This window comes from Danio aesculapii, chromosome 3 (genome assembly GCF_903798145.1).
Source record: "Danio aesculapii chromosome 3, fDanAes4.1, whole genome shotgun sequence".
NCBI lineage: Eukaryota > Metazoa > Chordata > Actinopteri > Cypriniformes > Danionidae > Danio > Danio aesculapii.
The window spans coordinates 49,978,270-49,990,825 of record NC_079437.1 but is presented as its reverse complement, the minus strand read 5'-3'; the positions used below and the strand labels follow the sequence as shown (position 1 = coordinate 49,990,825).

Below are 12,556 nucleotides of genomic sequence, written 5' to 3'. Positions count from 1 at the left end.
GGTAATTCACGGTAATAACACCGAACCATTTTGATGACATACTTTGGCACTTCAGAATGACCAAAACAACATTTGCGTTTTTTTCAGATCACTGGTTTGTCCATTAATGATTTCCATTGCACCCGTTTTAGTTTTCATATTATCTATTAAAAAAAATTGTTTTGATGCACATGCTGGAATTTTTTATGCAAGAGTGTTTCTATTATAATTAACGTGAATTTTTTTATGGATAAAAAGTTGTTGCTACTTAGTTGTGCTCATACGTTATTGATGCACATTTTCAAAACTCATGCGCATCCTCGTGTTTTCATTAAGCAGTTTTTTTTATTTGATATCCAAAAACGTGCATACAAATAGGTGGATGGAACCATAGCTATTGTCATTAACAACTAACTGTTTAATTTAGTTCCATGCACACGGCAGATCATTTTCTAAGTGCGCCTGTCAGCCATGTACAATGCTTTGAAACAGGTTTAAGTAACTAAACAATGATTGACAGCTGAGATTTAGATACAGAGTGCTCCAGGTACCTTCTTCTGGTAGATTGCGATCCAGTCGGTGGTTGCAAACCATTTGTGGCCCTTGATGTCGTTGACGCCATTCTTCAGGTTCCCGAAGCGCTTCGTCAGATCAACCTGCAGCAGATTCCTCAACAGATCCTTCAGGTCAGAGCTAAAATGTGAAGGAAAGCGGACCTGGAGGAGGATTGAGAGACGGTCAGGGTTTGAGAATTCATCAATATTTGCAAACAGAAGTGACTTCAGAAACACCAGAGTCTTAACACAACTCTAAATAGCTGAAAGCAACTTAAAACAGTTTGTAGCAGTGCAGAATTTAAGATATTACACACAAACTGCAAAACCAAAGAGGACAGCAGCAAAAGACAACCTTCAGAAGCTGCTTTTATTAGTTTTTTCATTTTAATGTCATATCAGCAAAGGCTATTTTCATGACCGCAACAAAACATATGCAATTTAATTAGTTAAAAGCTACAATTCTTGAAAAAAACAAAACAACGAACCTTTAAGTTTAATGTTTGGTAACAATTTTGAAACGTTCACCAAGTAAGATCTTTTATAATTTTCCTAAATTTCCTACAAATGAAACCAAGGACAAATCAACACTAAGAGCAAGACATTAAAAGTTTGTCCAGTAAAATGTGTTTTGCTATTTAATGAAAAACACATGCAAGCAAGATGTTTGTCTAATTTTACACTATTTTATTGAATTATTAGATTTAGTTTCATTATTAGTTTTATTTTTATTTTAACAACTTTTTTATATCAAACATTACTATTTAGGTTTTCTTTGTTTTTTCAGTTTTAGCTACATTTAATTTATTCCCAGTTAGTAAATATGGTTCAACTTGAACGACGAAAAAACAAATAAATATGTTGCCTTTTCATCAAACTAAAATCAGTATTTCATGTAATATGTATATATATTTCAGTTTTATTTATTAATACATATAAAAAAAATTAAAAAACACCAAACGCACTTTTACGTTCCAAAAAACGAGTCACCAAGCAACGACTGAATCAGCTGCGTATTGTACACAATAAAAGGCGTACAACATTTTAAGCTAGAATTTAAGCATGTTTTCATGTGGGAATAAAACATTTTAAGCTAGATTTTAAGCATGTATTTATGTGGGAATGTTATTGATTTGCTGTTATGCTGCAACGCTTCATTGAATACGAGATCAATGTAGTGAATTTTGACGCTCTCGCCACCGGAGTTGTGAAGGCAGACAGCATTGTCACCAGAGCGCCCAGAGCGAATTTTGACGCTCTCGTCGCCTTCGATGTGAATGCACAATAATAGTCATTTTAAACATTTTCAGTTTTCAATTAATTTTGTCTTCGTATTTGCTTTTTATTTCATTATTATTATATTTTTTAATACATTTAAAAAAATTAAGATTTATTTTTGGCCTTTTTGCCTTCATTAGATAGGACAATGAGACAGGAAGAGAAGCTGGAGAGGGGGGAAGGGTAGGGAAATGTCCTAGAGCCAGGATTCGAACTCGGGACACCCTGACGTGCTACTGCACCATATGTCGGCGCACTAACCACTAGGCTATTTTCATTTAATGGTTTATTAACATAAATGATTAAACTTACTATTGGCAAAACGACTACTTTAAAAAAAAAAAAAGTATTAGCGTTATTAAAGATCTTTATCATTTATTTTAGCTTTATTTCAAACAACACAGCACAAATTACAAGTTTAGCAAGTTTGTCTCTTCTGCACAATGCTAAACAGACACTATACAGTGACATTCAGTATCAGTGCTCACCTTCCCGGAGACAATCTTCTCGTAGATCTGGATGGGCTGGTCAGCAAAGAACGGCGGGTAACCAGCAGCCATCTCGTAGATCAGCACTCCCAGAGCCCACCAGTCCACAGCTTTATTATAGCCCTAGCACACAGACAGAGCAAGGGTTATATGATGGAGGCTCATGGTGACTAGCACACATCAAGCAGCTGTGGTGCTCACTTTACTGAGGATGATTTCTGGTGCCAGGTACTCAGGTGTGCCACACAGTGTCCAGGTCCTGCCCTTTACACGTTTAGCAAATCCAAAATCTGTTACCTGAGGAAAAAAAATGATGACAAATATAAGTAATATTTCATGTCAGCCAGGACCACAGAACCAAATGTTTAACTGATAATTAAAAATCATCTGAAAACTGATAAATAAGCTTTCCATTGCTGTTTGATTTGTAAGAATAGGACTATATTGGCCGTTTCCACTGAGTGGTATGGTACGGTACACTTTTATGACACTGACAAAAGGTACCAAAAAGCTAACTGTACTGTACCACTTTTTGGGTACCCTTTTGAAAAGGTACCTAGCACAACAAAAGTGTATCAAAAGGTTGAGCAAGAGATACTGAGATACGTCACAAGCTCGTGCACAAGCCAGGAGAATTAAAACAAAGGAAGCGGCATTTTTAAATAAACAGCCGAGACATTACACCGTAATAATATATTCATATAATAATAAGCCATGGTCAACCCAAGCTTAAACAAACCTTGTCGTCGTCTTGATGAACAGCCACAAAGCCAAGAAGAGCAGAATCTACCCTGTGCCCCACTGTTGTTTACAAGGTCGTCTAAAGTGTGAACGGTTTTGCTTTCTCGTGTGCGACTTGCTGCGCATCTATATTTGAAATAACGAACTTTTTAAGCTCAAGATATAAAACGTGTGTGTGATTATTGAAGTGCTTCTGACATCTGATCCTTTCAGAAACAGACAAACATGAGTGACGCATGAAAAAACAAAAGAGAAGCCAGAAAAACAGAGGAGCAAATGATTCTTTCAGCAACCTAAAACATGAACAAACTGCCATGTTTACCTATTAGCATCGCCTTTTGGACTATTATGAACTCGGAATGACAGAATTACTTTCTAACAAGAGGTTACATGTGCTGGGGATTACAGATACAGATGAAAGGTTTGCACTGACGTTGCATGTTGTTTTTGAACCCAAATAAGGACTAAGAATCCCTATAGAATCCCTATTCTATTTTTAAATCTATAACTAATAGAATCCATATTCTATTTTTGTACCCATACCCCTTCCCCATGGCCCTTAAAACCGAGTGTGAAGGGGAAGGACTTCAAAATTTACCCCTAAGAAATGGGACATCACTACAGCACCTGCACACATCATCATATGTCATCGCGATCTCTTGCTTCATATGAGATCAGACGATCACAACTGCTGTAGTGATTCCAGTTGTGTTATTTTTTGGCATTTACCTTCAGGAATCTACTGAAGGCATATATTATGTTATCATAACGATCTAATGTGGCAGTAAGATCGAAATACTGTGCATTTAACACAGTGGCCATATTCATGTAAACACACCAAAAACAACATTAACATTATAGCAAACACTGTAAAAAGGTAATTCCTAGCCACTAGACTTTTTTGACAGGGCATTCCAGTGTCAGAATGTTGTAGGACTACTATACAGGAGTTATGATTATGGATTATAGATCGCAAAATTTAGACATAAAATTGACAATGGAATAGGTATTATAACCATTTACTGCTGTTTGTTCTTCTACTCACTACCCCCATAAATCAATCTGAATTCCTAAAACAATCTCAGAAAAAGCTTACTTCTGCATTGCAGAATAAGGTGAATAGCACAGATATATTTAACTAAATTAATGGCAGGTTCAGGACCCTTTAACACATCCCAACAAAAGTATTATCATGTTTAATTTAGTTTCTAATCTAATTTAATTTAGTTTCTAGACATCTGCTTTAAAACATGCTGTTCTAAGTTCTGAGTTCTGAGTTTATAGATTTAGATAAGGCTTACATATTGGTAAAAAAAGGCAAAACAAAATCATTTTAACTTCATGGGGACTTGAAATACAGCAAAATTAAAGAAAAACATAGGAGACTTTTTCCCTTATTCTTCATTCAAGACAGCCTGTACAAAACACACAATTTCAGTATCCACTGTTTGTTTACACTAATGTTTCCAGAAGTCTGTTGCTAGTGGTGCCTTTTGCGATAACTTTTGAAAGACTACAATAAATGATTGTTGTGAAAGTGACATGTTGTTATATTTTTCATCCACAACACAGGTTAAGAGTTTAAGTTAGGAGTCAACAAATCATTTAATGACATAATGATTATCATGACTGATAAAACTAAAACCCAACTATTGAAAACCACTGCATGATCTTATACACAAGGAGGGTACTATCAGGACATTAATTTTCAATTCAACTCATCTTTATTTCTATAGCGCTTTTACAACGTAGATTGTGTCAAAGCAGCAAAAACTGTGTCATTAGATAAAGTCATGTGGTGTGTTTACCTGTATGTAGCCCTGCTGGTCTATGAGCAGGTTTTCAGGCTTCAGATCTCGGTAGATGAGATCGAGCGAGTGAAGGTATTCAAAGGTCAGAACTATTTGGGCGGCGTAAAATCGGGCATGAGGCTCACTGTAGTGGACAGAGACAAACAAACAATGTAAATACACAGAGGTCAGAGGACATGCACTTAGTAATTACACAAGAATGAAGAAAAACAACTTTTTTAAAAAACGTTCTACACAAGGCAGGCCTACAGCATGACATACAAAAGAATATTGATTATCTGAAATTCATCTGATTTTATCTCTAAATATCTGAATTTGCATATAGAGGTCATATTAGGTTCGACATCAAAGTACACTCACCGGCCACTTTATTAGGTACACCCTTTTAGTACCGGGGTTGGACCCCCTTTTTCCTTCAGAATTGCCTTAATCTTTTGTGGCATAGATTCAACAAGATACTAAAAATACTCCTGAGAGATTTTGTTCCATCTTGACATGATAGCATCACGCAGTTGCTGCAGATTTGTCGGCTGCACACCAAATCTATCATCTCGCAAAATTAAATATAGTATTATAATAAATAAAATTGAGGAACTGTCCATGGGTGAGTTGATTGTGTCTGATACGAAATCTTGCATACAAAACCTCATCGAGTTCAAATAATAATTATATTTTCTTCCTACTAAAGGCAGGATTTCAAAAAGAGCATTGATTCCATTCTACTTTAGCGATTTTATAACGCCATATAACATGATCAGGAAAACATCTGATTTAATTTGTCGATTGATTGTGTGAACATAAACAGATGATAGCCATAAAAGGTATTAAAATGGTGTAAAGATGCTTAATCAAAGGTTTGAGACAAACACTACATCAGTGGAATCACATAATGTCGGCATTAGTTATGTAATATTTACAGCAGAATGAAGCAGCACATTTCACCGTCAGCAATGCACATTTGATTAATGCAACTCTGCAAATAACCTGGCAATATTATGATGCAGCTTCAGAACTGCACATCGTCTTAAAGATGTAGTGGTTCAATTACTGTGCTCAAAATATATATATATATAAAAAAAGAAAACAATACAACAGGGCACTAGTGTCTTTTCCCCTCTCAATGTAGCTAAATTTGTTTAGAGGTTACAATGATGCCATTCAGGGTATGAGAAAATGTTTTTAATGCTAACCATTTAACATAACAGAATGGCTTTTGTTTGTGATTCAGCCAAGAGCAGAGTTTTTTTTTTTTTTTGGCCTGTTGATAATGGGTTCTAATGGTCAATTCCAAATTCTGTATCGAATTTATTTGACTACCTGCTTATATAATCTTTTAGAATTGACTTTTATCTGATGTCTGCTTTTACAATGGTTTTTATTGTCTTTTTGACAAGTTCTGCAATAGTTTATGACAGAAAAGTACTCATTATGAAAAAATTTTATTTTATAAGGGGTTTAAATGAAGGTATGTGGCAACAGAGTCTGGATATAGCCAGGTTCTAAAGGTAAAAATTTATTCTATTTTTTCAGAATTACACTTCATTAAAAAAATCATCATGGAAGTCCCACCCAATAGTGATCTTTCCTTCATGAGCATTTTCTTTTTTTTAAGTTCCCAGGTTCTGCAGGCTGCAATGTCCCGAATTTTGCTTGCCGATCTTAAGCCAATTGTTATCGATTGTTTTGGTTCAATTTGGAATTTCCCCAACCAATCGCAGAGGCTGGGGGACGAGAGTGAGTGCTCCGACTTGGCTTCCTCTGGTCCTTTCCTTTATGAGCATAGACTGCCCTGAGTGAGAAGCAACCATCTGCCATTAGAGTTTACACAGATAATGTCAGTGACTATGAGGCATTCTAATCGTGAAGTTTTAGATGCACAAATGAACACTGTAGTCTTAATGCAACTTTTATTCTTAATGCAATACAGAACTGTTGCAGTTGTGACATATACTGGATTCTTTTTTTATGACCTTAATATACCTAAAACTGAAGATACAGGCATCGAATTGGCACTCTTTTTTTTTTTATTTGACAGGGACAATGGACAATCAAAGAACCACCCCAGAATTAGCTGCATAGCTAAATTTCATCTGCAGTCCCTGGGCAGAAAATACAAATTATCATAAAATAAATTGTCAAGATTTAAATTATAACGCCCCCACTTAATGTTCACGCTCATGACACATTTTGAACCAGCATTTCATCTGCAGCTTGAATTGTGTTAAGGCAAGACTGTCTAATGTTAATTGGTAGATTACTACAATCATTAACAACTTCCACAGAAAAAGCAGAATGATTAAAATGATTGACTCAAGTCTTTACACAATCACCTCCTGATGAAGCTCTAGTTTGTCTTATGTTGTCAGTACAAAGGCAAACAAAATCCTTCTAATGTGACAATTTTGTACATTAAACAACAACTGTAAAACATAACAATATTACATAATAATAGTAAATTACTCTGATTGAATTGAGGTCACAAAAAAATCTTGATCGAGACATGTTACCATTAGACTAGTTTCAGTCTGTTGCCTCTGAATGAATTTAAGTTTAAGAATAAATGTTTATAAACGATAAAAGCTAACTGCAAGTAATCCGAATTAAAAGATTTGGGAAAATCTAATTTATAATAAACCTAGCTGGTGAAAGCATGTGATTGTAGTACAATACGCATATTAAAAAAAACAAAAGAAAAAAAAAAAAAACACTCACCTGAATCGTCCGATTCTACGCAAGTGAGAGAACATCTCTCCGCCAGGAACATACTCCATTACCATATACAGGTTAGTATTATCCTGAGCAGAAAATACACACATAAAACAATAACCAAACAAGTAAGATACACAAATACTAGTCTACGTCTTAGTGTCCAGTGTTGTCACGATACTGGAATTGGATACCAATTGGTACTGAAAATTTAAAAACATCCTTTTCCTGCTAACATTTGAGCGCTGTTGAGCATTGTTAAGCGCGTTTTTAAACAGCCCTGATTTGCTATTGTGTTCACATGCTCAACAGAAATGACTGTGATTGGCCGTGAAGGTCATCAGTTTACCTAAGCAATGGACGTTTTTAAAATTTCAGTACTGTTTGGTATCGAATTCCAGTATCGTGACAACACTGTTAGTGTCTGTTAGATTTTGTAATATTTATTGATGGAAGGTTCTTCTGTTCACCATGGTTGCTTTCATTTGATCAAAATACAGTAAAAACAACAATAGTTTGAAATATTACTACAATTTATTATAGTTATCTATTTGAACAGAGAAAATGTAATTTATTTTTATGGTGGCACACCTAAACTTCCTTTACTCTAGTCTTTTGATCAATGAATGCTACCGTGACGATTTACTTGACAGGATAGTTCAGGCAAAAAAAAAAGGAATTAAATAAAAATAAAAAAAATCATTTACTCACAATCAAGTGTTTCTAAACCTTTCTGTGTTTGCTTCTCTTCTGTTGAACACAAAACCCAGTATTTCAAAGAACCTTGACAACCTATAGCTAATGACATTCGTTCAAAGTATCAAAAAAAAAAACCTATGGAAGTCAATGGCATCCGGTTTTACTCATTTTTCTAAATATCTTTTGTGTTCAACAAAATAAAGAAATTCAAACAGGTTTAGAAACAAGTAGATGATGAAATTAGATTTTTTTTTGCTAAACAATCTCTTTAAAGGGCCACGAAACCCCGTCTCAGCAGGGTGTTTTCACACCTCCAGTTTGAAAAAAGTCAGGAAAGTGAATCCAGCTTTGTTTAGGTGGGAGTGTTGAGTGGCAAAAGAGGGAAGGGTTTGCATGAAAAGGGGAGTTTCATTATGTGCACGCGCAAATTTTCACAGCAGCAACACAAACACAGACGCAGGGGATCAGTAATCAAATTATTTGCCTTGATCTGAATAAGACAATAATACTATTAAGGTGTTTACATGAGCTGCATTTTGAATGTTCCTTCGATTACCATTAATAATTCGATTAACATTCTTAATTTGTGGACTTTAACTACAGTTTGGCACTTTGATTTGATTTATTTATTTTCAAACAGAAATATCATACATATTTAACAAAAAATACATTTCAACATGGTTGAAAATGGTCTTTCACTCTCATTCAGAAACATTTCATGTGTGGTTTTAATGGAATTTGATACCCCATGTCAAATGGGAGAAAAAAAAACCTTCAGCATTTCTCGGTAGATGCAGAGACGCGGTGGGTGCAGAGAATAGCGTCAAACAGCCGTGTGCCTATAGACACCTGTCACAAAATGCGGCGAAAATCATACGCAGCGAAAATCCTACATGATGGTAATAGTCTGATTAAGGTGTTTAAGCAGCATTTGCAGCAGATCTTTCAGTCCATAACATTGTAGTGATATTAACGTACTCTAAACTTAGTAACTAAATCATTTTGACTAAGGTATGTCTTTAAAACCTGAATGAATAGTGCTCATAATACTAACTAACTTTGCTTCTGAATAAACAAACAAAGAACACTGATCTCACACACTTACCAAATCTGTAGACACGACAATCAACACGAACTGGAACAGCATCTTTATCTAAAAGGAGACGAGTGGCAAATGCGGCTAATAACGTTGCACCTCATTCACAATAGAGCACGCTGATTGGTTCGAACCAAGTCTTTCTCAAGAATTGATGCTGAAAACTCAAAGATGTCACGTTTTACTGGCCGGTACAGACATCCAGTCTCCACACTGGAATTTACACAAGGATCTCATAGCTGTGACACAGCTTAAAAATTTCTTTTCAAACCGGAAGAACAAATTTGCTCGAAATAATGCAACAACAACAAATTTTCACTTTTTAGTTAAATATGTGTCCTAATAGTGTTTTTAGCAACGTGGGACATCTATATGTCTGTCAACATTTTAAAAAATGTGTTTTGGTGTTTTGTGACCCTTTAAGAACTCATTTTGACACAAAATCATGTGAATTAACATACATGCATGCATACAAAAACAACGCAAAAGTGCTGGTACCTTGAAAGAATGCTCCAATCGCACGAGAAAGGGGAAGCTGACGGCCTGCAGGATGCGTTTCTCATTCAGTGTGTGTTCTATCTGTTTCAGCTTCACCACCTAAGAGACAAGAGAAAATGAGCTCTAACACACACATACACAAAGACACTTTTCATCAGTTTCCTCTGAGAATGACATGCCTTCTGTTTGTCGAGGATCTTCATGGCAAAATGCTGGCCTGATTCTTTGTGCTTGACTAGCATGACTCGTCCAAAGGAGCCGGTGCCCAGAGTCTTCAACCGCTCAAAATGGTCCAGAGACGCAGTGTTCTGAACAGTGCGAGAGAAAAAAAAAAGTTAGTACTTCTATATTATTCTACATTGACAAAGTATTTATGCTCCACTTATGACTTAAGTCAATTAGGATTGAAATCTCTCCAAATTGCATAACCATACAGGTAAATGTTATTTCATATTTGCATATTGTATGTAGTTTGCTAAAGCCTAGTTCACACTACATGACTTTAAACATCGGCAGATCGCCGTGCCGTTCACACTACATGACTTGATTTTGTGTCTTTAAATCGTGGTGTTCACACTACGCAACACTACGTAAATGATTCACAAGAGGGGGGTCACACTACATGATCTGACAACTTGTTCCCCAACAGCTCAGTCAAGCTACCAAAGCACAGCCAATGAAATGTTGAGGGAGGAGCCGGCAGAAAAAGCTGAACACTATTGGTTGCTTGTGTGCTGATGACATCACTGACAGAGTCTCAAGCTTTCAAGGGAGCGTTTAAAAACATCTTCAGTCAGCTGATGCATCAGCGGATCAATCGCTCATCTGCAAGGTTCAAGATGTGGCGTTAACACCAGAACTATCGAGGTAGTCAAAGAGTTTTTAATTTTTGTAATTTAATAACTCTTTAAAACTGACATATGTATAATACCCTGACGTTTTCTAAATATCTGTGTATTTCTTTTTAACATTGAAATTATTTTTAATTACAAAACCGAAAAGAACTGACCACTTCTATTTCATATTGGTCAAAATGACTGCATGTCTGCTTCTTTTCGCCTTGACTTTCATTATGCGTGCCTTTTTTTGCCTAGCAACTTCCTGCTAACATAAACATCCTGACAGCAAAAACATAAATATACTTCCGATATAGCTTTCAAAACAGTATATTGTGTGCCGCGAAATAGCTCCTGTTTGAAAGTGAAAACGAAGTCAAGGTCCAGACCTTTGTGGGTGTTCTACTGTCTTAACTACATATTTATAGGCTGTATTACCAAAAAGATAATATTTTTAGGGTAATGGTGTCATAAAATAAGACGACAGACATTCAAAGCTTAATTTTAATGTCTCAATAGAAGCTTTAATCGTAAATATGACATCTTATATGAGATAATCAGAATGAATGCTATGGTAATACTAATAGTTATAGAATTCTAGTTGCACTGTTAATATAGCCTACTCTCATGTCCGCAGAATAAAGTGAGTGCGCTGATGCCCATTCTGGCCAATCACAGACGTTTCTGTTAAGCTCCTGAGCACACGGTCATTCAGCTTATGCTGATATGCTCTCTCATTGGCTGCAGCTCGTCACTAGATCTGACCGTACATAAGGGTCGAGTCGGTTGACTGCTCTGGAATATTCAGCATGCTAAATATTATATTTCCGTCTGCGAGGTGTCTGCAACGCGTCAGCGAGCCTCTTTGATGTGTCGTTCAGTAGTTCACACATTAAGACTGCTGAGCGCAGAGATCCCCAGATTTTTCCCCGACCACAGCCCGATCTGCTGGTGAGCTTGTTAACTTCCAAATCGGGCTCAAATCAGGCTTAAAATCCTGTAGTGTGAACTAGGCTTAACAAGAGTTTTGGGTACAGTTTTTACACAAAAATACTAATATGATGAAAAAACTGAATTTATCATCATACCTCTAATAGTATAACTGAGAAATTATAATATGCTTATTTGAAACTCAAGAAATATTTAATGGTTTTAAATTAAAAATATTTTAATTTTTATTGTAAATAAATAGTTACAAATCCCGAAAATATTCATTATTGAAATCATGGTACACTATAAAATTTGGGATATATACACACTCTCACACTTTAATTCCACAAACTAAAAGGACTTTTATTTAATAAAACTTCTTCTGAACTTTAAAAAAAATCATTAATAAATGTCCATTAATACAGGGTATATGCAGGAATCTTAAAGGTAATTTCAATACCTTTTTAAGACTTTTTAAAGACCTCAGAATGTTAAGACCTCATCGCCACTAAGTTCTAATCTGTATCAAACCTTTAACCTAAAACATTAGTTCATAAACAGTTGTTAAAGGGGTGTATTATTTCCTAGTTCCTCTAAAGGCCCGCCCTCAAGAGGCTCTGATTGGTCAGCTAACATAATGTTCTGTGATTCGCAGATCAGCTCCACATCACCAAGAAGTGTCTCTGTTATAACATTACAGTGCCTCTGGCCACAGCCCTTCGCTGGACGGGGTGTATGTGTGAAACCTGAAGATTTTATGACATCAATAACCTGGATGTATTTTTGTTGTAGTCCCCAAACTTTGTTTACTATAGGCTCTGCTAAGCTAACTCTGTAAAAGCCAATGTCTCCCTTTACATTGAACTTTGAGTGTCTTACGTTCAGAGATGTTGTTTATGTTCACACAGCTGCATTACACATCAGCTTAAGTTTAAAATAT

The 12,556-nt window shown here is 35.8% G+C and overlaps 1 protein-coding gene across 3 annotated transcripts in view; it reads right to left on the bottom strand.

Moving 5' to 3' along the window:
- The window catches only part of prkacaa (protein kinase, cAMP-dependent, catalytic, alpha, genome duplicate a), a 37,197-nt gene that overhangs the window by 6,848 nt on the left and 17,793 nt on the right, over positions 1-12,556 (bottom strand). For all 3 annotated transcript variants that reach the window (XM_056454183.1, XM_056454182.1, XM_056454181.1), the window contains 7 exons: positions 10,030-10,158; positions 9,851-9,949; positions 7,564-7,646; positions 4,849-4,975; positions 2,501-2,596; positions 2,300-2,422; positions 531-695 (listed from right to left, as the gene is read on the bottom strand). In XM_056454183.1, the coding sequence (XP_056310158.1) occupies positions 531-695; positions 2,300-2,422; positions 2,501-2,596; positions 4,849-4,975; positions 7,564-7,646; positions 9,851-9,949; positions 10,030-10,158 (822 nt within the window). The remainder of the gene's footprint in view (positions 1-530; positions 696-2,299; positions 2,423-2,500; positions 2,597-4,848; positions 4,976-7,563; positions 7,647-9,850; positions 9,950-10,029; positions 10,159-12,556) is intronic.